At 42.4% G+C, this 26,870-nt stretch overlaps 1 protein-coding gene across 37 annotated transcripts in view; it reads right to left on the bottom strand.

The window, feature by feature from the left end:
* The window catches only part of BIN1 (bridging integrator 1), a 114,548-nt gene that overhangs the window by 15,108 nt on the left and 72,570 nt on the right, over window positions 1-26,870 (bottom strand). For 4 of the 37 annotated variants that reach the window (XM_083489683.1, XM_083489689.1, XM_083489687.1 and 1 more), the window contains 6 exons: window positions 25,906-25,991; window positions 25,596-25,671; window positions 23,165-23,247; window positions 18,334-18,378; window positions 16,139-16,289; window positions 960-1,079 (listed from right to left, as the gene is read on the bottom strand). In XM_083489683.1, the coding sequence (XP_083345809.1) occupies window positions 960-1,079; window positions 16,139-16,289; window positions 18,334-18,378; window positions 23,165-23,247; window positions 25,596-25,671; window positions 25,906-25,991 (561 nt within the window). Of the gene's footprint in view, window positions 1-959; window positions 1,080-4,687; window positions 4,712-6,051; window positions 6,163-9,098; window positions 9,180-10,460; window positions 10,590-16,138; window positions 16,290-18,333; window positions 18,379-23,164; window positions 23,248-25,595; window positions 25,672-25,905; window positions 25,992-26,870 lie in introns of all 37 variants that reach the window. The other 33 variants (XM_083489673.1, XM_083489708.1, XM_083489706.1 and 30 more) reach the window with 18 other exon arrangements.

Genomic DNA, 26,870 nt, shown 5'->3' with positions numbered 1-26,870 from the left:
ATAGGAAGACATTATCAAAAACATATAGATTATTATTATTTGAAAGATGAAGAAGGAAGTCATGGTGAAGTGGGCTCATTTCGGCTACCCAATTGAAATGGAAAAATGGGAAGAATTATGGAAAAAAAGATTTAAAATTTATAGTGTACTATCTGATTAATGAAAACTTTATGAAAATGACCTACAGATGGTACCTGACCCCATCCAAATTAGCTAAAATTAATAAAAACAATAGTAACAAGTGTTGGAGGTGTAAACAAACCATAGGAACCTTTTTCCACAAGTGGCGGACTTGTCCCCAAATTAAAAAAAAATTGGGACATGATTTACGAGGAACTCAAAAAAATGCTAAAACATACATTTATAAAGAAACTGGAAGCATTTTTATTAGACATTTTAGCAGTAAATATTCCAAAAGAAAATAAAAGAGTGTTTCTCTACATCACTCTCCCACCACCTGATACCCATTCTGTCTTCCCCACAGTTAGTCCTTTTCCTTGGGAGAGAGGGAAACAGGCAGAGGTGGGCTGGCATCGAACCCTTCAAATATTAAGTTGAACACTCAGAGAACCCTCCTCCAATGTTTTCTGAACATTCAGCTTTAAAAACTCAAGGGATGCAATGCATCTCTATTATGGGTACACAGCTGCTCACCAATCCCTAAAACCAATGATAAAATAATTCTAGAATTTCCATGGCAAGCTATTACTTTTAGTCACTAGACCACACCAGTTTCCCCCCAGTCCAGATAAACGGTTAAGGAGATGTGCTTTACTATCGTGCCTAGGGAATGGGTAAATTCTAATTCCTTTGGAAGAGTGCTAGGAGCAAGAGGTCATTAAATTTGCCCCAGCCTAATGCATTCCAAAGAATAACAACTGAGTAAGGCTTGTACTAGAGCACACCAGCCAGAACAAGACAATTTCAAATGTATGATCACTTCAAATGCTTTCACTTACTTGGCTGATCTTAGTCTCAGTGGGCTGGTCAGGCCAGTCCACCTCGAACGCACTATTGCTAGGATTATCGGCCGGAAACTGATCCATAGATTGAACGCTGCTAGATGGAGTCTTTTCCGGCTGATGGGCAGAATTTGAAAGAGGGAGGAGAGAGAAACAGAGATGGGAGGAGATAGCAGTAGGCATGGTTACATAAAGTTACAAAAATGAGAAGAGTGCAGTGAGAAGTAAGACAGAGTAGACAATGAAATAATCCCAGGGTAAATAGAACTGTTGAACAGGTAAGAGTCAAATGCGCCATAATTTTGGATGGATCCTGGGGGGAAGGTGATTATGTCCTTAAAAAAATATATTAAAGAATAACCATTGCTGGCAGAGGGTGGGAGCAGGGGCTTAAAGAAGGAACGATCACTAAATGTAATTTTTTTTTAGGTAAATGCTTAACTAGCAACAAAACACTGCTAGATAGACTTAAAGGTAGTTCCTGACAAGAAGCAAACTACATACAGTGATAATATCAGCATGGATTCAATGACCTTTCATGGAGAAATGTTCCACTTAAAAACGTCTATATTTTGAATCTGAAATTAATAAATTGTTCAGCCAATAATGGTTTCAGCAATAACTATAGAAGCACGCCATCAGCATGACATAAGGATATTACAAAAGCAAGCAGAGCAAATAGCAGCAGAAGATATCTTAGGTTAAAGGTTGCCGTTCAGAGAGAAGCAAAACATTGGTGGTTCATAATCTCTATCTACTTTAGGGTAGGTATTTAACATCCTACATCACAACTAAAGCTGGGATAATAGAGATCACATTTGTTTGAAGAAATATGGTGCTTGTTTCCACATTGCACCATTTTTCTGGAGTAGTTGTACATACACTATGACTGGGCAAGAGAGGCCACAACACACTGGCTTTCCATTCAACAACCACAGTTGCTGAGGCACAGCTACATGGGTAGTCCACTGCAATCTCTCATCTGATTGGGCTGCTCTCAACTGCACAGAAAGGTGCCAAGCCACAGTACCCCACACAAGTAGCTTACAATTCTTTTTCTCACTTCCTGCCTTTAATGGTTGGCTTTATTGACAATACATTTTGAACAACAATGCCTTCTGTCGGGCTTAATAAGCTTTTTAACTAGGGTGGCAAGCTACTGAATCAGTAGCCAGAACTTGTGTTGAGTAATTTTAACTAAGGTGAGACTTGTCATAATTCTTTATTTGGGGGGGGGGGGCTATCTAGCTTCTCTGTGTTGCTTTTATACGGAATGAAATGAGTCAACAACCAAAACTTCCCTACACTGAAGTTTTGGTAATGCAGTACTCAATGATGTTTAGATTTAAATCAGTTAATTTGGTGGTTGAGCTAGCAATTCTTTACTCACTGGGCTGCTATATGTTTTGGGGCAGTTAAACCCTGCTGTGTGATAAAGCGCATTCTCCAATTAAATGAGAGTGCGTGTTGCAGTGTGGGCCACCAGGCCAGCCCTGTGTTGCCAGGCAGGTTAATGGCTATTGCCTGGTGCATTGATTGGATGACCGGGTTGCTGGGGCAAATTGCATGTAGCAAATTGGTGGGTGGGACCATAGCCTTTAAATATTGGGGCTCTCAGGTTTTCCTTTCTCTTTTGCAGAGTGCATTGGATCACCTGCCCGCCCGCCCTGTTTTCTGGTTGACCTTGCTTTGCCTGTCATGGGGTTGTCTGCCTTGGTGCAGGGGCCTAGTAGGAATTTTGCGATTTGGCTGATGCCATTTGGTTTTTGCCTACTACTTAGCAATTCGTCACAACTTGTAAGGTTGTGGTTAGGCATTGGTTATAATAAGCTGGTGGTGGAGAGGTCAGGATAGGCTGTGCCTGCCCCTCCAATTGTGCTGAAGGGAATTCCGTTAAAGGAATCCTGGGACTTGCCACGATTTCGTCCAATCCCTGTCATGGGACCAGGGCCGGCAAGCCTTGGGGAGCTGGTTGGGTGAGCGGCGTGGGACTGACGCTCAGCTCAACTGATTCCCAACATTGACTTTCCCTTCAACTGGCTTCCGATCGGAGCTCGGAATGTCAGTTCTGTCCCTAGCGGGGGGACAGATAGTCATAACCAATGTCTAAACAACCACTCAGATTTTGTATTTTAATAAAGTTGTGGCCAAAATAGTGCCCAAAAACCAAAACTAAAATTATGCGTGTTGTGTGAAATTATTTGAGGGGTGGCCTGGGGACCTATACACGTAATATATATTTTCAATGAGGAAAAATAGCAAGGAAAATAATGGAAGGTGGGGAGATTCATACACATTTGTTTGAAGAAATATGGTGCTTGTTTCCACAGCGCACCAGTTTTCTGGGGTGGTTGATCTAAATCTAAAGGCTACCTATCCTGAGGACACAATCTATTCACTAAACCTTTACATGAGGAGGAAAGGGAGGAGGGAAAACAGCAGAGAAAATGCTTAGGAAGAAGGAATACTGAAGGTTCTTGGGTCAGGAAAGACAAGGAAGTCAACTTCTTGAGACAATTTGATGAATTTACAATGGGAAACCAATGTAGGCCAATTCTTTTTAAAGGCCAATCACACCTCAAAAGACATCTGATGGCAGATAAAGTAAGCCAAATGAGTAAACTTAAATTTTAACTTAGAACGTAAGAAGTCCTCCTGTGAAGATATAGAATTAATAAAGACAACAGGAAATGCACAAAAGCAAAGAATAAAGGTTACTTGCTAGCAGGTGGACTCAAGCAAAGCTATACAGTGGTGCCTCGCAAGACGAAATTAATCCGTTCCGTGAGTCTCTTCGTCTAGCGGTTTTTTTGTCTTGCGAAGCAACCCTATTAGCGGCTTAGCGCTATTAGTGGTTTAGCGGCTATTAAAGGCTTAGCGGCTATTAAAGGATTAGCGGATTAGCAGCTAAAAGGCTATTAGTGGCTTAGCGGCTTAGAAAAAGGGGGGGAAAGCGGGGGGAAATCGGAACACTTGCAAGACGTTTTCGTCTTGCAAAGCAAGCCCATAGCGGAAATCGTCTTGCGAAGCAGCTCAAAAATGGAAAACCCTTTCGTCTAGCGGGTTTTCCGTCTTGTGAGGCATTCGTCTTGCGGGGCACCACTGTATATCTCAACATGCCCAAAATGTTATGAAGAAAGTCTGGAAACTACAAGCCATTGGCTTTTTCAACTGATTTATTACAGTGTAATATCTGGCAGCATAATAAGAAAGGAGGAAAGTTTCATTTCTCCAGCAGTACTGGAGAGATCTCCAATCTCTGTTATTAGTGAGCCACGGCAGCAAATCAGCAAGCACAGCATTATACTAAATATCTGTATAGAATAAGGAATTGTTTGGGGGTAGTTGAGAAGTATGCATACTACACAATCGAGAGGTAGGAAATGGCATGCAGGGGTTTCTTTGGTTTTTGACAAGGTAAAAAGTAGCAGTAAGGTCTACAATTATCGCAACAAGAAGGTTTGTGCTTCAGTCAATGCCATTAATAATAGGCAATATCAAAGCACAGGGGATGGAGACTTCTTCTCAGCATGACAGACAAAGGGCAGAAGAGGTTGCAACTGTACCACACCACTTTAGTTCATAGCACTGAGGAGGATGAGAACAGAAGGTCAAGACAAGAATAATCATCTTTGCATGATAGTGACAGAAGGAAGTACTCACACATGCCAAGCAGCACATGGTAGAATTTATTGCACTGAAAGCTGTATTAATAGAAATCTTACCTCCCATAAATCCCAAGGCAAAGACTAAGCATAGCAAAGAGCAACAGGAATAAAAACACATTGAGACATCATTAATTCAGCCAACACAGAAAGTGCAAACATACAAAGTCTCCTTGTACCACCCAGAGGATTCCTCCAACCAAGTTATCCATCAATGGAAGAGAGAGGGAGGCAATTTTCAATGACCCTCGCTCTCCCTGTAGGAGCCTCCTACACTATCAGTAACATATACACATGCTGAAACACACAAAAAGTCCTGCTTTGGAAGGGATTCGAAGAGGAGAGTAACACACCATAAACTGCCTCCCGCTCAGGTCCAGCACTGGATACCACATTTAATAATATACCATTCATTGACATTAATGCAAGCTTATTGTGTGATATTTTGAATTATCCATTTCATCCCTCATGTTCTTTAATCTAACTGCTACTAATTTACACTGCACGAGATGGCCAATTTTCATCTCACTACGTCACAATTTCTGCATCTGCCAGATGAGGGTAGATTCCTGTGAAGCTAAACAGGCTCAGCAGATAATGTGCTGTAGGAGAGCCATTGATTAAATTAATTGATTGCCTTTTGCATGCATCTCGAGGCAATTTACAAATATACCATAAAACAGCTAAAAATTAGTTTTTAGAACACTACAAAAATCCAGGTGCAGATCAGTTTAATAACAATACGAAAGGAACACCCAAGACGGAGACCTTTTTACATCCAGCTGGGAAAATTCGTCAAAAGAAAAAATGTATTCAGTTGGTTTTTTAGAAAGTAGGAGAGGGGCAGCCACACTGAAAGCTCTGCTGCAAGTTACTGTGGAGCAGACTTCTGATATACTAGGTAGCTGAAGGAGAAACTCAGCTGCAGAATGCAGTTACCTACTGGATATTATGTATTATGTGTACAGAATCCACAGATTACTTTCCCAGTCGAAATAATAATAATAATGGCAACAAGGCAACGAGAAGCCTACCAAGGTTGACTCATAACTGACTGCAGGAAATCTGTGGTTCAAATCTCAACTAAGTCATGGACTCCTAGATGGTCTTAGGCAAGTCAATCTCTTCAAGTCTCAGCTCCCTGATCAGCAGTGTAGTATAAACAACACTGGGCTGCTCTACAAGATTATGCTAAGAATTACCAAGTTAGTGTACTTGAAACACCTAAAAAGCATAAGCTACGGTTATTAATGCAAATCATCAGGAAGAGTCCTGTGAGACTCTGTAGATACATTTTGTAAGTCTCCACATGTACTTCTGTTGCTATGAATACATACATACATACATACACACCCATCCCCATCATGACTGATGAGGTCTATATTGTCTAACATTTAATGAAGGAATGGCAGCAGTAAACCAACCTGGGCAGCAGGCGTAGGCGACTTCCCTACAGGGCTGTTATCAGGTTTAATGGGATCAAAATCAAAATCCAACAGGCTGGCTCCCTCCTGGAAGGGCCCAGGGGCATCAAACTTGCAGCATTAAGGAAGAAAAGCAGTATTGCGTATTAGTCAGGTATGGGATGCAACAGAAGGTGTTACCCAGGAGCTGAAGGTGCAAAAAAAAGATGCATACAACTCTATGGTACAAGCAATGAATGCTCACATGTGCCCAGTGGCTGTTGGGATATTAATTAATTGGCCACAGTGGCCACAGTACGCTCAACACTTTTGCAGAAACGCAGCCGTGAAAACAAAGCATCAGTATTCCACAGAGCCTGAGCAGTTTTCATGTTACCATCCATCATATTTATCAGGGGTCTTCTTGAGGTCACCCTCACCTGTGATCTTTCCAAACAGGGTCCCTAAATCCTACCCAAGATACTTGCACATGCAACTTTCAGCACAGCTATGCCACTGCTTTAGGCACTTCTTAAAAGAAGGAAACTATGTATGATGTGCACAGCATTTTCAGTGGAAGCCTCTCTATGAGCCTCACAGCAGCAAATCTGTGTCATCATAGTCAGAAACACAGTAGATTCCTTGTTTAATATCTTAGCTTTTGCAATCTGTTTCCCCTGCCCATATTCTAATGCTTTCCATATTCGGACGTTATTTCCAGTATTAATAAATTATGCCAGTTCCCTATTATATACATTTCAAGTTATATATCTAGCCAAAAGGTCCCTTTTTAGTCAGGAGGTTATCTTATTAACTAGAAGCAATTCTATTGGGGTTGCAAATTAGCACATCAGTGGCAGCATTCAAACTTTGACTAATGTCCATATTCCTAAAAAGATGATTTACAAGGCACCCCTTTTTCCCCAGCTTGCTGTTTCTGAAAGGAGCTCTGTCCAAATATTTCAGCAACTTCTTTGATAATTCTTCTGGTCCTAAGGCAAAGTAATGCAATATAACCTTTCTGAACCAAACCAAGGCACAGCAGTAAACATTTCTGAATTATCAGGATATCTGGTGAAAACTAATGTAAATGCACCAACTGAGGAAAACTAAATTGCTGCTGTTTCCAAGCAAAACCCTTTATCAGTTTGATATATCCACATACTTTCAAGAGAGAAACTTCTAGCACATTCTTTTCCACACAGTTTCCAAGCAGCAGCAGTTTATATTTCAACTTTAACTTTTTTTGTGTCATTCACGAGTTCCTACCAATATCAGAACAAGCTTTAATGAAGGCGGTTTTCTGTCTCATAATCTCAACTCCAATAGATTTAGATTTTTAAAGGTTACACAATACTCACAGCAGATCACCTAAGTATTTCTTATGAAGCAAGACCTTCTAGGGATTCATTTTCTGTGCTTGACTAAAAAACAATTCAGGTCAAAAGGGTACAGCCATGCTAGAAGCTTACCTGACACCCCAGAGTTACTTGCACCATGTGCCGAGGGTTCCTCTTTCTTGTTAGCATGCCCTCCCTCTCCTCCCAAATAATTAGCCCAACACACGCACACAGAAAAAAATCACATATAATACATGAAATACATTGATCATAGGTTTTTCCCTGTGGTTTCTGATCTGGGACTCAAACCCATCCATTTGAAACCTGTACATGCCAGGTGTCCTCCATGCTGGATGCATCCCAAGCTGAATGCTCTGTTTAGGCAAGTGTTTTTACACAGAAACGTATGATATAAAACATGGTGTAAGAGTTGTTGAGGCATGCTAAAAGGAAAAGATAGGTGTGGACAAGGATAGGAGGTTGCTCAGTGGCCCACGGCTTTCTCAGATAACAAAATGATCGGGGGATATACAGACAGAATTCCTACACTGAAGGCAGCCCCTTGGTTCCCTTGACCAAAAGACTCTACAAAGTGCCACTCTTCTCACTTTTAGTCTCTGCTTCCCCATTAATGCAAAGCCTCTGCTCTCCTTCCTAGCTCCCCATGGTATCCACTGCTATCTCTGAGCTCTTGTCTTTAGGAAGAAAAATCAAAAAGAAAAGGCAATGCTTGTTGGTACGTTTCACTGAAGCTATAAATTCGGCCTATTGCATGTTACCAATGATTAACCTCTTTAAAACCACACCGCCTACATATCAGGATTTTGAGAAAGAAAGAAAAGTGCCACTAACAGGTGGTGAGACCCTTTTTTGCATGGCTAGCAGCGCATTTAAGAATTTTCTGCTTCAAATTCCATTCTCCCACCTCATTAAAATTATACTAAATTAAGAACAATTTGGATAGCCTCTAATGCTGTTCAGAACCTGCTTCATGAAACAATAATCTCGCAGTACCTCATGGTGAGACTAATTCTGCCTTGTGCTCATCATTGATTTTGCATTTTCACATAACATTTTTCTACAGGTGTTTTTCCACAGGCATTCTTCCAAAAGTTCCTTAGTCTAAGATATCCTAGACAGGCTCATTTATTTCTCTCTCTCAAATGTAAACAAATCACTGCTCCCACACACTACTCCCAACAACCTCTTTTATTTTGTACTACAAGCCTTTTTTCCCCTACAGGGTCCTCTTTTTTCCCTTGTAGTTCCTTGACTTCTGAACCTTCCCTTTGGTCATCTCTCAAGAGATTTCCACACATAAACATTCCCCTTACCTTCTAAAATCAAGTCCTGATGGAGAGAGATGTTGTGACCTCCAGATGTTTTTGGACTCCAACTCCCAGCATTTCCAAAGAGCTCCACACCCTGTTCTACTAGAACTGGCCCATATATGTATGGTTGCTACTAAATGGCCAGACAGAAATCCACGCTTGGTGCTCATTTCTGTCTTAATTTGTTTCAGAACATTCTAGCAATGACAAAGACCTACTTTTTATTTATTTATTTTTTAAAAAAAAATCAGGTTTAAAGCTAGCTAAGTGGCAGCTTAATATCTTCCTTTGCTCCCCACCCTCAATAAGGAATCCTAATCTGTTGTAGAACTGTGACCTGTATCCCCACAACTGTGAGGTAATCCCACAACCCTTGTAACTTGTGGCCTACACTTGCCTTTTCTCCCAACTCCAGGCCCCTCACGCAATGTTTCGGCCGTCGAACAGGAGGAAGAGGTAAAAGCCGCAGGCCACCGCGCTGAGGTAGGGAAGGAAGAGCGGAATCAGGAAACAGAACTGCTAGAGGTGTCATTTTTTTATGAATAATGGAAAAAATTATACATCACAATGTTGTTGTTGATGATGATGCAAGTTGTGAGAATGTAGCCAGAAAACTGGTCAGGCTGTTGTTTCTTCCTTCTTCCCTCACAAGGGCTAGAATTAAATCATCCCTGGGAAGGGACAATGTGGTGGATATCATCCATTTGCCTAGTCACTACCTCAGGCAATTAGCTACAACATAATACTTTGTTTTCAATCAGTTTCTCAAGCTTTACAATAGTAGCTTGAGAGGCCATGAGACTCTGAAGAGGTGGCAGATGCTAGTGACTTTAAAAAATATTAAGTGCAGGCCCAGGGCCAAGAATGACCTGTCTAGGGTTGATGCATGAAAGCATCCAAAGTCACTAACACAAAACCCATCTGTCTCTCATTGATAAGAAAAGAAAGCACTTTTTTCTTGGAGGCAGCTAAAACCACACAGGTGTTTCAAGTTACCACTGTGAGGCACAGTCCACATTCATATATTTAAGAATCTCACAATTCTTAATCCCCCAGCCATGTGAGGGGAAGTAAGGTATGAGCCAGGGTGGCCATGCTAGTGCCCAGTTATGAAGGGGGCCCCATCCAGACAATTCCTCCTCACTCTAAGAAAAATTATGTGGGCAGAGCTTCTAAACTTTACCCTAGATTCTGTGCTCCATCCACTTTTGCCCAGGCCCCCCAAAAAGCTCCCCAGAAAGGAATGTGGGCCTCAGGAGGAAAGTTTGTTCTAAAGGGTGGGGATGGATACCCTTGATCCAAACCTCATTTCCTCCACTTGGCTGCAGAACTAGGACCACTTCACATGAGGGGTGTGTGTGTGTGTGTGTGTGTGTGTGTGTGTGTGTGTGTGTGTGTGTAGGCACACAATGTCCTGAAACAATAATGCCTTCCTGTCTCACTCTCCTGTTTAGCTGGCGAGAAATAGGTTTGATCTCCATGGCCTTGATGAAAGACATTGGAAAATGATGGAACCTCTCCACGTATTCTGCCTCCATCTACCTCAGACACAGTTTTTGAGGCAATAAGATGTGGTGGGAAAACTCACTGGCCCTTTTGCCCAGTTCAAATCACATTGGCCCCTCCCATACATTCATGCACTGAGCAGTTTTCATGGCCTGACACCTCTAATAAGGAAAGGACCCAAAAAAAAAATTAGGTGAAGGTGAAGCGGATAGAGGAAGGGACAAGGGAGGGCAGGGAAGAAGGAGAAGCTAACCTGTGAGGGGGTTGTCACACTGATCTCTGGGACAAAATTGTCATCAAACAGGTTGATGATGTTCTCCTGCTTCATCTCCTTGGACGGAGTGAGTTTTGGAGGTGGCGGCACGGGAGGACCTTTCCGCAACTGCATGCAAGCGAACACATGGCGACGGCACAGACAGCAACACCCAAAAAACCAGAGACAGGAACCAGGTTAGCAAAAACTAAATACAAAACACACACACAACTAGAGGGGAAGGAGGTCTAGGGGGGTTGTCCACACATGGGAGGAAGGAGAAACAATCACACACTTCCAAAAGAAGGCTTCGCATCATTAGTTACACTTCAGTCGTGGGCAGGTCTCCCTTCTGCAGAGGAGAAGCGTAACACAATTAATATGCATAAGATAGGTCATGCATACATAATTAGAGTCTGTGCAACCTTCTGGAGGACAAGGAGGGAGTTTACATACTACAAAAAAAAGTGCTGAGGAGCCAGGAGAGACAGCAGCATTACTCGTGGCAGCAGTACCTCTCTGCCTACAGAGAAAGAAGATACCCAAGCCAGCTTTACTGATTCCTAAAAACAGGCTTCCCGATATATTAAACCCATTCTTTATAAGTGACCTTGTTTCAGCGTCACAAAGACATTTCTGCATCCTAAATATGGCTGAGATACAAACCAAAAGAAATCAGGGTCCAATTCTTTTTGGAGTCACAGCATTGCTGTGAAATAACCACAAATGTCACAAGAGTGAAAATTATGCTGGTCTGGGAATCCATATTCTCCTACGACAAGTTACATTGTGTCTCTTATTTTTCTTTAACATCATAGGCCACACTTGGGGGTCGTACCATCTGGATTGGTTACGTCAAGATTTTCTTCTCTTCCATCTCCTTTCTCAGATGTTCACTTGGTGTCATGCTTTCAACCAAACATACTAAGAAACCTAAATTAGCTGGAATGTGTCTCATTTCTAGGTGCAATATCAGAGCAGTAGGTTGGTTTTCAATTGTGTTGTGCTACTTGACCATTCAAAAAATGCTTCCCAGTCAAAATATTGTGCGAAACTCTTGTCATGCTGCCCCTGCCTAGCAGAAAAGATCTAGTTTTCCAAAGTGTTGAAGACAATTTAGCATGAGTAAGCTAAGCTACATACTGGGGTCTTCAACAGTCAATCTGGCTAGTTTCACAGGTCACAATAGTGCCCAAAATAACATATTCACGTGATTCACACACTTTGCTTTTTAGTGCTTCTTGTAACACAGTAGCTTATCTCTGGGTGTAACTGTTTTAACTGCAGACCTACATTTATTGCACAAGATGGTGCTGTCATTTCATACATATGTTTATCAACTGGCTGATAATCAAATGCTGCAGAAATTCCCCCACATGCAAAAGGTAAATTCATATCAACTAGAAGATCTCCAGGCAAATGGCAGCAGAATGGCAAGACTAATGCAATGCTCCTAATTACTTTAACAATAGCAAAACTAAATATAACTGGTGGAAGGGAATCTAAATTAGGCTTCTGAAATTGGGGGTTGGGAACTTGGAAGAAAACCTGGGATGGGTTTTTAGAAATGGACACATCCATTATTAACAACAACAGACACAACCTACATTTTGGATTTCAGTATAGAAAGAACTGGCATGCCCAGGGCCCAGCACTCTTGGGAAAGACCACTGCCTGATTTCATGAGGCAACATGGGTGTTTATCTGCACTGCAATCTTCCCTCTCACACACCCTACTCATGCTTTTTAAAACTCTGGAAAGGAGTGTTACACCTTCTTTCCTTCCTACCTAACAAGCACTTTATCAGCACCATCTGGGATCTAAAAATCAAATGGAAACCATGTCCTCTCAGTAGGGCAGTCTTTTGGATGCAGCTGAGCAATGTGTCTTCCACAGTTCTGGAGAAGGGGCATGTCATCTAGAAGAAGACCAATAGGCTTAAGTTTCCTCACACTCCCTCTTCAAATGCTGCTGCATTCATTTGGAGAACTTAAGAAAATGTTTTTGCACTGTGTCCAGTGAAGTCATTATAGATTTCCAACAAGAAACAAGAACACACCTTCAGCATGCAAGTGATCAATTCTTACTCATCCACTATTGCAGTGACAGGCAGATTATCTAACTTTGAGAAAGCGCTGTCAACTCGTTCCTTTAGAGTTCAAGAAGTTTCCCTTTACGGAAGTGGATTTCCCACCTTCCCCTACATTCTGCCACACCATCTGGACATAGCTTATATCTTTCCCCCTGAGGTCTGTACTTTGGCTTGCACTTTAACTTTTAAAATTTGATTTTGTTAGGCAATAGGTTGTATTTTTCATTTAATTGCATGCACCGTCTACTTTTATGTGCCTCTTTATAAAATCTAATGTTGCTTTATGTTTTAATGGTGGATCCTTCCTATATAAACTTATTCCACCTGCACAACTCAAGATTTCATGGGCAGGCGAGAGAGCTAGCAACAGACAAGAATGCTGATTTTAGGAGAAAAATATTGTATCTCTCATTACACAATAATACACAAAAGCACTTGTAGGTATAGAGCAGGAAGCTGACTGCATTTTAAAAATATTTGGTGCTGTTTGCATGAGGAGGTGGGGTTAAGAGCAACTCATTGCTGAGCTGATTAGTGCTTAGCTAAACTCCAGTGTGTCAACATTGTCAAATCTTCTTTCAAAAACTCGCATTAAAGTTCCAGATTTCACTGCTTCCTCAACACACCCAACTTAGTCATTTATCTGCAAGTATAAACCACTGAACTGTGGAAGAGGGTTTGTCAGGAATGCTTCTTAGTGAATAATAGATTTCCTGATGAAATGCCTTTATTACTGCATGCTTACATTTCATTTTAAAAATATTCTGGGAAAATTAATGCGCCAATCTTGTTTAAAAATACTGTTTTATGCCCATTAGGATTTGTCTCAGATGTGTGAGCATAATAAATCAAACAACCAACCTGCAATGATTAGCTGAACTATGCACTGAAAAAGAACCACCAGCTGATGGCAGCATTCACCATGTGTATTTTCTGTTAACCTTGCTAAGTTCCCTAGATCAGTCTTTCTCAACTTTGGGTCCCCAGGGACTACAACTCCCATCATCCCTAGCCAGCAAGCCCAGTGGTCAGAGATGATGCACATTGTAGTTCAAGAACATCTGGGGACCCAAGGCTGAGAAAGTCAGCTCTAGATACTACAGTAAACCATGTTTCTTTTGTATTTCTTTGGGGGGGGTGGCGGGGATAGAGAGAAGTGGCTCCCCCCCCCCCCAGAAACCTGAAGGCAATATTTTAATACTTTGTGGGATGGAATGTTTTTGACTCTCCTTTTTAAAATATGAATGAGTTTTAGATTTTACGATGTCTTAGCTGGTTTTAATGCATGCGTTGTTTGTTGTAAGTCATTTTCAGCCACACAGGTGGCACTGTGAGGGTGAGGCTGTGGTTTGCTCCAAGGAAGAAAGAACTAGCAGCAATGAGGAAGAAGGGCTGCCTTTCCTGAGAGGCCCAACCTCTCATCAGCTAGAGAAAGAGAGCAAGTAGCAGTGGTTGCCAGTGTGTCATAGTGAGTCAGAAGTTAGGACTGGGTTAGTGAAAAACCCAGGAAGAGGTACCTGAAAGGAGAGGCACACCCTGTGGGGGGGCAGGGAGGAGGGCTTAGAATTTCTTGTCTGAATTAGAAACAACTGGTATCCCAAACATATAGATTGTGGGTTTGCAGTGCTTCAATTCCTTGCCCCCAAAATGTCTGGGATCACATACACACACCAGCAGAGATTCACATCCATATACCTAACTGGATATGGAAATCACTCACAGAAAGATGGTGCTGCAAGTGCAATTCATCTCCCGGATGTAAAAGCTAAGGCTTTACTTACTTAACCCTTTAAAAAAAAACCTAAAATCCCACCTATCAGCTGTTTGGAGCAGGATGTACATCAGGGAGCACCTCAAAGGGCCATCTGTAAATTCCTTTTCATAGCAAGAACCCCTACACTGAAACCTCAAGTTTCCATATATCCAAGTTTTAACTGTTTTCCAAACCACCTCCTTCTTGGACCTAACATAGCTGAGATGAGATAGAGGTTACTCTCAGAACATATGATATTTCCAATTAGAATTTCCACCTCTTCTTTTGGGCATATTGTTTAGGGCCCTATTCAAAAGACATGATGTGGGTATTTAAAAATACTGCTATATACAAAGAACACTTTCAATGGTTCTGCTAGGTTCTGTTTGGACACTAAGGTTACCATCCAAGACACACTTACCTGGGACCAAGCCCCGCTGAATACAGTGAAAGTATGTAGAGGGTTATACTGTAATTCCTTCTCACAGGCAGCCCTTACATAAATCTACAGTTACAGTAAATATTATGAAACATGCCCTACATTTGATATACCACAGCCAGAATTCAGCACCCATGGGTTAACATTCTAACAAGCACAATATTCTCAAAATAGTGTTTGGTGCTTTAACTGCTAGGACAAACGTACTGTTCTCTGGGGGGGAAATGGGCACAGAAAAGGCCAAATAAAAGCCACTCACACTGTATGTGCATCTGATAAAAATCAAAATAACTCCAGCAATAGTAAAAAGTTAATGTTTGGAACATAATATAAATATTTTGACGTTTGACATTTTCCTGCTGTAACTTTTTTGCTAGGAGAGAACTGCCATCTTTGTTCAGCAATTCATGTACAGTAATCCTCAGCAGTTGCGTGGGCAACCATGGGACATACCAAAGACTTTTCAGGTACCGCATTTTTTGCTCTATAACACGCACCCGACCATAACACGCACGTAGTTTTTAGAGGAGGAAAATCCGTAGACATGCCACCCATAGGCATTCCCTCCATAACACGCACAGACATTTCCCCTTACTTTCTAGGAGGAAAAAAGTGAGTGTTATGGTGCAAAAAATACGGTAGTCTGTTTTGCATAAGGCCTACAACTGTCTAACTGCCAGTGTACATGTGTTTTCTTTGCATAATTGTTGTGGGTTTCAACTGGTCATTATGGCTGCAAACCTGACAACCCAAAAATGCTCTCAGTACACTTTAAAAGTCCAGATCAGGTTTTGTGCAATAGTGCATCTCATGCTGAAGAAGAAGAAGAAGAAGAAAATATCCAAAATGTCATTCTTAGTATCGTTATCTTATATCTGGTCCAATTCACTTACCTGTTTCTTGTCCATTGAGGATGGAAGAATTCATAATGCACCTTTCTTAACTAGCAAAACCATTTGCCTTTTAAAAAATTTCTAATTAACTTCCATATTCTACTTCCTGATTCAACTGATATCCTGTGCCACCAGCTGATCCAGAAGCTGTCCATGCCAATACAGGTTTTCCTAGTTTATCTATAGCCTCTGCTTGTCCTTAAGAACAGTTATGTACCATACCTGTTACACAGCAAGACCAGCGTGGCCTACATAGAATCCCTACTGAAGAGGAAGTACTGTCGTTTGTAGATAAAGAAACTGGATTAGGCAAGAACAACGTTACAGAGAAATGGAGAGACTAGTTGATATACGTTGCCTAGAACTGTTGGTGAACATAAATGGAGAAAAGTCCATTACTCTCCATAGAGTAGCAGCCAAGGAAACCCAAACATTAATGACATTGTCATGTATGTCCTCAAGGAAAAAACAGCAGCAGCAGCACCAGCAATCCTCACTACCTGAGATGGAGACTTAGGGATGCCTCCCCCAGGTGTTTCCAAAGTGGATGGCTCTGGCTCATGGTTGATAGCCTTGGTCTCAGGGCTGGTGATGGGAGTCCCATCAGGCGGAGATGAGGGGGTTTTGTTTGCTTTTGCTGGGGTACTGTCACTGCAGAGAGAGAGAGAGAGAGAATATCAGCATTTGAATGAGCTTTTTTATTAGAGGTGGCTTAAGGGATGAGGGAAAGTACCCTTTTAATTTATTATTTTGCAACAGATGCCTGGCCCCATTACTGTAATAGCACAAACTTTTAATGCAAGAAAATGTGTGACAATGATCATGTAGTTTGGTGCAGAAGTTATCTTCAAGAACAAACAGCAGCTGCTTTTTTGGGTGGGCATAGTACACATGGGGTGTATTCATTTAACTTTTGCCTCCCACACCACAATTGTCAAGAAAAATTCACTCGGTCCATAAGCTGCTGCCTCTCACAGGAAGATGTCCATGGGAACTTTCTTCCTATGTCAAACAACAGCTGCATGAGGAATAGATTTCATCAGGTCTGTGATGTGGGAGGGGAAGAAGAGTTCATTCTCCTTGCATTCTGTGGTCTTGATCCTGATAATGTAATACCAAATTGTATGTTTAATGCCACGTGTAGTTTGGCCCTTGCATACAGTAAGCTGTTATCCCCTAAGAATTCAACAAGAAAGAATCTGACTTTTAGTAAATGTGGTATTTACTAAATTAAACAGGGCCCCTAATAGATCAAGCATACAACCTTTAACCTCACCAATGTCTTTCACCCTCCCACACCATGCTCTATATTACACAATAATTATTTCAGTCACCAAAGCCACTGGTTAGCTGTGATAGCTACAGGCACATAACAAGATAGGGGGCAACAGACCATATTGAAACAACATGGAGTATAAAGCTCAAGTTTGGAGCAGACAGGCTGTTTTGAAATACATTGTTCTTGGGAAGCAATCACAAGAGCTGGATTTCCACACCACATTGTGTCATCTCAGTATTTAGAAATCGTTGAGAATGTTTGAAAACTGTCTCTAGCAACAGAACAGGATGCTCAAGGCCTGTCTATGGCTGAGCATTCATACTAGGAAGTAAATCCCACTGAATCCGGTAGGACTTACTTCTAGATAAACATATTTGAAACATGGTTTTAAGAGGGGACCCTAACCTGTTTGTTTGTGGGAGCCTCATATGGGAATTGCAGAAAGCAAGTAATGAAATGTGGGTCACCAACTCACACCTCAACCATTCTCCTGCCTTGCATGTATCCTCACAGGGACTCTTGTTTCAGCAAGGAGGTTGAAGGTCTTTTAGCTCTCAGATCTTATCCAAGGACATACAGAGCGGGAAGGAAGCAATTGAGAGTTCTCTCTGTAAACTCAGAGTTACACAGTAATACCAGCCACCATGCAATTCAGCAAGCTAGTTAGTATATAAACACAATACAACCAAGCACCATGTCCCCTAAGCATCCACCCAACTTACGTTATCCTCCAACATCTACACTATTTTTAGGAAGTATAAGGGAACAGGTTAAAAGGCTGACTGGCTCCTGTCCAGAAAAGGACAAATTTCAGTTGAAAGAGGAATAAAAACACAATTCTAAGCTGCCACAGAATATAGAAGAAAAAAAGGATATGAGATTATTTTTCTTTAGACTTTCAAGAAAGAAGAACAGGAGACCTAAAAACTCATCTTCAACAAGGTTTGAGGGAGAGAAGAAGACTGCTCCCATTTTTTTCCATCTTTCCTCCCACCCAACCTATGTCTGTCCTGATCCACTACAAGTTTTCCTGAAGTTCTCTGCACTTAAAAGGAAATCTGGCCTTGGCACACAGCTGCAATTTGCTCTCTTAAGCAACTTCCAGTAGTTAGGTCTGCAGTACGTGAGTAGACCACAAGATATTCATTTATTCTTTGGGAAATACAAAGGTCCATATATCTTCTGTTGGCAACTTGCAAAGGAGGGTGGAAGTGGTTATAAACATTTGTAAAGCACTATTAGGTTTATTCAGAAACACCAATGCAATCCGTAATTCCAAAACAAAGCAATTTAGATCATGCAGAAACTCCATTTCAGTCACCAAGCTAACAATGCACTATATGCTGTTAGAATACAGCCTGGCCTTTGGCTTTTGCATCCAAATCAGAGCGGGCAGGGAATGGCGCTTGCTGGTACCTGCTCATCTTTTTCCTCAGCCTGGAGAACAGTTTAGTTTTCTTTCTGTTGAGGACGGCACACGAAAGTGATGTCCATTACAACACGGCTCAACCAATGTGAAAGAAAGGTGAAGATTCCGTGCATGAGCTAACGTACATAGTTACCATGAAGAGACTTATTCAAAGAGGGCCTATGGGGCCATCCCTCAGTGTGCATCTGATTAGCTTGGCAGAGGGGGTGTCCGTCGGACATTTTCAGTAGAAAAATACCCTTTTGAGTGCTGTGTGAATGTTCAGGAGATGGGAAGAGGCGAGATCAGTGGCTCATTGATTTCCATTTGCAAGCTACTTGCCACCATTGATCTACCAAGTTACCTCAAAGTTATATGGAGGGCAAAGGTGGAGGTTGAAAACTAGGAAGCTAAGCAATCCAGCAGGTGGCTGAGTGAGCCAAGGACTACCAGCTATCAATCAACATATCAAGAGCGTGAGCCTACAAAAGAACAAGCTTGTGTCTTCTTTAAACCTTACACTAACATCATGGGAGTTACCTCCTGAGGGTATCACCCTATGGCATATGATCCCATCATGTCCACCCACCCACCATCCTGCCAAATGTGCAAGTCCTTTCCAAAGTATCTTCACCCACGGCCCTAACAATGCAGCAATATTCTCTTAAGGTCCCAAGCGATCATTCCACCAATGATGTTGTACCATATGATGGTGGAGAACTTACCCCCACAAAACCAGTAGGGGGCTGAACAACCACTGGGGGGAGTTTGGGGGTGAAATCAGAAGCTCCTGAGAAGTATTTACTTTCATGTCCTTCATATCCTGTCACAAGTTTCTTAGGGTGGACTTTCATGCCCTTTGCACAGTCTACTGCAGGGATGGCTGACCTTATTGAGGCTGAGGGCCCCACTGGTCCATGGTCAACATTCCAAGCGCCACATGTCAAAGTGTATAAGTGAATGTGGCATTTTAAAATAAAAAGAATATTTGAGTGGTCTGGAAAGCATCACAAAAACCTTTTGACGTCACAAAATCACAGCCAGGAACCCTCAGGAGTGGGTTTGTTTTTTAAAAAATAAAAATAAAGTAAAATAAAATGTATGGGTGGGATTCAGAGGAATGCTAAGAGGGATATATGTGCACAAAATGACTCATGCATGTGCCCGCTAAACCTGTTGTGGGGGTTCCTCAACCCCTAAAGCAGATTTAGGGGGCAAAGGGGAGCCACAGAAGTAGTAAAAGAAAACTTCTATCATTTAAAAAAATAAATTTTAGAGGCACAAAAAACAAACCTCTTGCAGTGTGGGGTGTGCATATATGCCCCACAGGCTAGCTGCCCCTAGTCTACTGGCTGCTCTGAGAATTTTTTTATCTCCTGTTATCTGCATATCTGTGTTGTTTTTTATATATATCAGGGTGTTTTAACTTTAAAAATAAATTTTTGCGCATATCATTGTGCATAGTATTGGTACAATATTGTATAGGGACCGCCTGCTCTTTTTACCATCTCGCCATTTTCTCCCAGGCTTCAAACCTATTATCAGGTATAAACTGGTGTCATTCTGGCAGACCTCATGCAAAGAACAACAGGACAAATAAAAAGATTGTTTCAATTATGAGAGCACTCCTTTCCAAAGTGTCCCCAGAGAGAAAACTGTAGTGTTGAAATGACATCTGAGTTGAAGTCACTATGAACCTAAGGATGAGGAAGAAATGAACCTTAAAATGGAAGGCGTCCATCTAAATTGCTGTCCCCAGGGTTCCTATACATTTAAATCAGGGCTGGCTAACCTGTGTCCCTCCAGATTTTAAAGGACTCCAACCAGAGGCAGATTTAGGGCAGCATGACCAGTTTGACTGCACTGGATGCTGATCCTTGGGGATGCCACTGTGGATGCTGCAGCTATGATTTAGAAATGGAACAAGGGGAAGCACCAAATTTTGGCATTGCACAGGGTGCCACTGAAATTTGAAACCCCGAGGTCCACCACTACTCCAACCTCCATCAGCCTCACCCAGCATGGCCAGCAGTCAGGCATGATGGGAGATGGAGTTCAACAACATCTGGAGACCAAAAGCTAGTCCTAGCATCTTCTCTCTTTTTCCTCATGGCACGATACATCTAGTGGTCCTTGTTTGTACACTGCATAAACAAAGCATACTGATAAAACTGTATCCGTGTTCAGCCTCTCCCTCTCATTCGCCTTATGCATTGCTCTTACTTAGCACTGTGCAGAGTTGTGTTCATGCATGGTCGATACGAAAGCACTCTACATCTTGGGGGTTACACAACGTGCTCACCTCATTGCCGAGAGTATGAGAGCCACGAGCTCCCTGGTGTCTGCTAAAAACTTTTCCTTAGCTTCTACATTTAATTTAATTCAATGCACCTACAAAAGAGTGAGCTTAAAGCAGTTGGGTTTAAAATATCATACTGACCTCCATTTGATTTTTCCAAAGCAGGGTGGAGTCAAGCCACAGTTCTCCTTCTGCCTAATGCAGTCTTGGCACATTCAACTCATTACTGCTAACACAGCATGTGGGAATCAAAGCAGCTGGGAGTCCAAGTTCCCAAATTGCTTCATCACTCATGCATTTGGGTGAGAGCCAGAGGCCATCTCATCCAAGGAGTGAGGCCTACCTTCTCCTTAAGAGCGGAGGGTGAGGAAAGAGAAGTGTGTGTATTTACACAACCCTAGCCAGTTCTTCCTTATTCCTATTTGTGCCCATAAGCTGTGCTGAGTTTATTCACAACAAAACTCTAAGATACAATGGATTTCTTTTACAAATGAAAAGGGGATGTGAGTCATTGAACAAGTCCTTTAAAGTGTTAGGGCAAAAACAGAAACTGCTAGGTGGCCTTGATTTTTTCCCTCCAGGAACCCAAAGGTTTTCCTACTTCTACAGCAATCCAGTCATGAGTTTATCAGTTCCTGGACCGCAGTGGCTAAGCTATCTCAGTTCATGAGCTGCCTCTGCTGTCACATCAGTCAAAGTTGATAAAAGACTCTGCAAGTCACTGAGGCCATCTGAGCCTCAAGCAACAAAGATGGACCAAAGAGCATCCCTAGACTGCAACCTGCTCCTTCAAAGAGAGCGCAACCCCATCCAGAACAGGCAACTGACCTATCTCTTGGAGCTAGGAGGCCACTCAGCCACAGAGTCTCCATCTTGCCAGGATTCAAGCTCAGTTTGCTGACCTACATACAGCCTACTGCTGCATCCAGACACTACCCCAGGGCTCGCACAGTCACACCTGATACAGATGTTATGGAGAAATGAGGACACCATGCTCAAAATCTCCTCCCCCACTGGCTTTATATAGATGTTGAATAGACAAAATTGTGCCCTGCAGCCCTCCAAATGGTGGTAAATATAGTTTCTGCCCACCCCAAATGCTACCCCCTCTGAATGTGCACATAGGATTGGAACTACTGCAAAACAATGCCACTGATACCCAACATGCTGGGCTGGGTCAACAAGATACCATGTCAATGAGAGCAGCGACAAGATTGAGAAGATGGGGCAAAGCTGAAAGTTGGTTTAATATCCTGCCTTTTTCTAAAGTTTCCCATTTTAGACAACTTGCTGAAAATTGACTTCAAAGGGAGGTATGAAGGGGATGGGTATGCAAAAAGGCCCATAAATATTGTGGGCTTATTAAGATGAGATAATGATTGTCTAAATGCAATCACTGTGTGGTTTGATGCCACAGCTGCATCCAGAATGGAAAGAGAGCAAAAAACCTGTGATTTGTATGTTTAGCTACGCAGCTCTCATCTTAATGACTGACAATTAATTTAACTATATTAATCCCTCAAGGCTGTAGAACTCAAATTTTTTTCCTGAACCCCATCCATTTTTACTGAACATACAAGTGTGTTAACATGTGTTTCACAGGGACCCTCAGCTTTTAATAATATGGACTGCAAGGAACTGAGTCAAGGAGCCCAAAGGGCCAGCCTTTAGCCCCAGAGCTGAGAATAAGGTTTATTATTATTAATTTTTATTATTATTATTATTTATATAGCACCATCAATGTGCAAGGCATTTTACAGAGTACAAGAGAACAAGTGTCTGCCCCCAAGGAGCTTACAATCTAAAATTTGACACAGGGAGGAAAAACATAGGAAGGGGAGGAAAGGGGGGGAAGGCAGGGGTGAAACAGGGAAAGAATATGTGATTAGTTCAGGTACACATACTTAGGTTTAGCTACAGGCTGAGTACGAATAGGACACAAGGACAAGGGTATTGTGCCAAAGGTTGGCGCCTTGTTAAGTGGACTTGCTCTGGTGCCTTTAAAACAGCAGTCCGACACCGAGAAATTTCCTGTTCCTACCACTGTATGACATACAGGAAAAGCTGTATTTCTGTGTGTCAGTCAGCTGTTAAAAACACAGGAGCGGGGGCAGAGAAAAAGGAGGTTTCAACCATAACTGAGAACTCCATTCATAAAAAGCATGAGAGATATTTGTTGCTTCTCACCACTCCTATGCTCCCCACCCCTCCCTGCCCGCCAATCACTACTGTTTTTCAAAATGTTGCTTCTGAACGAAACACACTAATTTTTTTTTAAAGGTGCATAAAATCACCATAGTTAACAAATGTTAAGAACCATGTGATGTTTGGTGTGCAATGGGAGATGGCGCCCTCACAGTGGCTGCCGTATCTGTAACTGCACACAGAAAGAAAAGCATTCAGTGGGCCAATTCTTGGGCTGGCGGGGTAGAAGATTAACAACCAGTGTATCACTGGAGACCGTAGTCAAGAGAATAAGACAAACACAAACACCGACCTGCCCCCACCTTCCCACAATGCTAGATATAGTAATGACTAACCTTGGCTGAGCTTTAACAGGATAGGTGCTTGTTGCCTGTGCTTTGTCTAGATTCACAAGGACATCATTCAAGTTTTGGTTCAGCTGAAACAAAAATTTTAAAATGAATAAATAGAAGGTAAACAAAGGAAAGAATTAAGGTCACAATTTTTATACAGTGGCACCTCTGCTTACGTACTTAATTTGTTCCAGAGGACCGTTCTTAACCTGAGGTACCACTTTAGCTAATGCGGCCTTCTGCTGCCGCTGCACCGCCAGCACACGATTTCTGTTCTCATCCTGAGGTAAAGTTCTTAACCTGAGTTACTACTTCCAGGTTAGCGGAGTCTGTAACCCGAAGTGTTTGTAACGAGGTGTTTGTAACCCAAGGTACCACTGTACAAGAGCATATAAAAAACACATAAAAACCTAGAGGATGGGTTGGGAACAGGATCTGGCCAGTGGGTCAAATCCAACCCTCCCCCAACAAACATACCCTAAAGGCCATTTTGACAGGTGGTGGGGCCTCCCACCTGTCAATCGGCTGGTGTCATAATGATGTCAGGTGACCCAAAACAAAACAGAACCCATTTGCAGACACAGCTTAAACCAGCAGAGAGAGGTATTTTGCATCGCTGGCTTCAGTTCAAGCTGGCAATGCAACTTTCTCTTCTGACAAATCCCACTTTGGTGCTTGCTATAAGTACAGGGTTTCCTCTAAGCACCAATCAGCTGTTTGGTGTTATAGGAAGTTCTCTGGGACCAGCTGTGCTACAAAAGTTTCCAGTAGACCTAATTAGGCCCACAGGTTGAAGGTTCCCCACCCATAACATTACGACCCAGAAGCTAGGCTACGGGAAATGGTCTTCCATTCATTCCCACTGATTCATGGTCACAGAAACTGAAAGCACCAAGTCCTGTGAGCATCATTTGACTTCCAGAAACAGGTGCCGCATAAGCGAAGCCTGTGTCTCATTAAGGAAACAAATTCAGCTCGTGTTTCTACTGTTTCCTGCCTTTTCTCCCCCTTTGCCCCTTCTATCACATACTTCCACTACTATGGGCCCTTGTGTCAACACAGGGTCTTTGTTCCTCATTGCGACTTAATGCCTTCCTTCTGCTCTCTCTTCCCATCCGCAGCCAGGAGCCTTGCTTGGAACTGCAGCAGCCTTGGTTGCTATGGAACCACAGTTTGTCACTAAACAAGATGCTAGGCCAAACTTAGCGTTCATGCCGTGGGGCGGGAAGGGGGTGACGGCAGCCATGTGTTTGCCACAGCAGCAATTCAACCGACCTCCCCCAGGCTCTAATAAAACGTAGATAACTGCAAAGGAAAGAGACCTTTCACACACATAATCTTTTGCCAAAACAGGGAAAATTGGGATACAAAATCTTGTTACCGAGTAGTAACAGGCTGTCCAAATGTGTTGGATGAATGCATCACTGCTAAGCAACATTTTACTAGTTTGTCTGTCCCTGTCTTATTCTGCATTCGCTGCTTTGAACCTTAAACTTGTTGGTTCCCTATTTTGGGATTTGTGCAGAATTCAGGGGAAGAGAAGATATAAAGTCGTCATTCCACATGCAGGCATTTAAATTTTCTGAAGCAACTGCACGGCCTATGTAACTATACGCATCGGACATTAAACGAAAACCTTTTATGGACTGGTACCAATTCAACAGCTTGACAGAACAAACTGCCATAATAGTATAAATCAAGGCTTCTTACTCACAGGTGGGCTCACACAAGTAAATGGAAATAGCTTCATTCTTCCAAAGCAGAAGAAATACGAGCTGGCAGAAAGAACTCACTAGGCATAGCTAAAGACAGATGCAGTGGGGACAGGATGAGGGACCAGGGCCAAATGAAATGATGATTTATTTAATTGCATTTTATGTCCCACTATTCTTCCCCAGGGAAACTCAATGAAATAGACATAGTGCTCCCATGCAGAGCTGCTACGTTTCAGCAAGGCTGCTGAACTGTGAGCTTTCTGGTCATGCTCTGGAACTGAAGCAGCTGGTCTGGTAAGGGCAGAAATGCCATGCTAGCTTCCCGGCAAGTGGGTTGTTGGTGTTTCCTGGAAAGAGGAGGGATGGACAAAGCAGTGGGGAGGTTGGCACACCACTAGGAGCACCTGATTGGCTCCAGAGGGACATTTCCACCATGCCAGCCTCCTCATTGCCCCACAGCCTCCCCTTCTGGTAAGAAATAGTGAGCCATGGAGCTGATGTTGTGGCCCCACCCAGCAAGTCACTTCTGTTCTGTAACATCATGAAGGGATATGCCAGTGAGGAAAAATGCCCTAATAACAATGTGAGATAGTACCATTATCCCTGAGCACCAACAACTACACCTCTCTTACAGTGAATGAGGAAAGGCATGGGGGAGAAGCCAGATTAGCATCAATGGTCCCCAAAGGGGGAAGAGGAAGAATGTCACCCATTGTTACCTTGCTCATTTCCTTATGGAAGTTCTCTTCTAAACCTGCGATACTCTGGAATGTGTTGACGTAGAAACCAACACGACTGGAATATGAAACATAATATAAGTTACTGAAGACATGGGCAGCTGCTTTTCTTCCCATTATTCACTCGCAGAGCCATAATGCTCAGCGGAACTGAACCTTATGAGTTTCCACTTAGCAAATGGAACTCAGTGGACCCCATACATCATGGCTAGAATCAGTCAAGATAGCTTTACCCCTCCCCTCCAACCACATCCCCCATGAACACAATTTGTAAACTACTGCATGTGCTTACCTATTCCATAGTGAAGGCAGTTCTTCCTGAAGATCAATGTTCATCTCCTCAAACACTTTCTGGGCTTTTACTAATTCTTCTTCAGCCTAGAGAGGAAGGATGGGGCAATGATATGCACAGCCTCTGGGGTACAATTCAGGGGAAGGCTTACATGAGCTTGCTGCTGCATGCTCCATAAGTCGGTCAAGACTAGGGCATTCCAAGAACTGGGTTTCTATAGATCTATAGAAGAGGCTCTTGGGCCTCTTCCCATCCACCCTACAATCCACCTCTGTAAAGAGTGTGTGTAGGAGTCTCATCTGCAGCCTGGAGCTGGCATAAGGAAGCCCTAGTAATCAGAGTGGAAGAAACTGTCAGTGACCTCTGAGTCTGGCTTTAGATGTGATGTGGATGCTGAGGAAGCAGAGTTTCTGTCCCATGCACTTCCTGTTCCTCAATGTCTGCATCGTGTTACTTTGTGTTACTTCCAAAGCCACTCTGTGCCTTAGACTTATGTTACCCATCCATATAATCTAAGCAGTGTGATCATCGCAATTTGTGAGTTTTAACAAGCAATTCCATGATAGAATTCCAAAATCCTGCTTCCCTACATTGTAGAACTTCACACACATGAAAATAGCTCCCAGGCTAAATATTTTAAGCTCAAGACCTGCTCCCCACAGAGAACAATTGTGTTATGAAGTAACATCAAAGATATTAGCAGGGTGCTAATTCAGACTGAAGGGTATTATTAGAAATTTCCCAGTGTTTTCCAGGAGCCCTATGACACTCCCCACCCCCTGCAAGTTCAGTTTATCTTTGCAGGAAATTGTGATTAATTTCCCTGATTCTTGATGACTTCCATTGTAGAGTCTTGGTCACCTTCTCCAATCATTTTCCAGTTAGGATCCTGAATCTAAATTAACTCCAATCTCACAGTCCGTTCAGTGTTTCTCTTTATTATTTTGATCACAATACTTATTAAT

The sequence above is a fragment of the Podarcis liolepis genome (assembly GCF_965112155.1).
Source record: "Podarcis liolepis genome assembly, chromosome: 1".
Lineage (NCBI taxonomy): Eukaryota > Metazoa > Chordata > Lepidosauria > Squamata > Lacertidae > Podarcis > Podarcis liolepis.
Note: the sequence above shows the minus strand (reverse complement) of the source record. Positions and strands in the feature narration are given on the sequence as shown.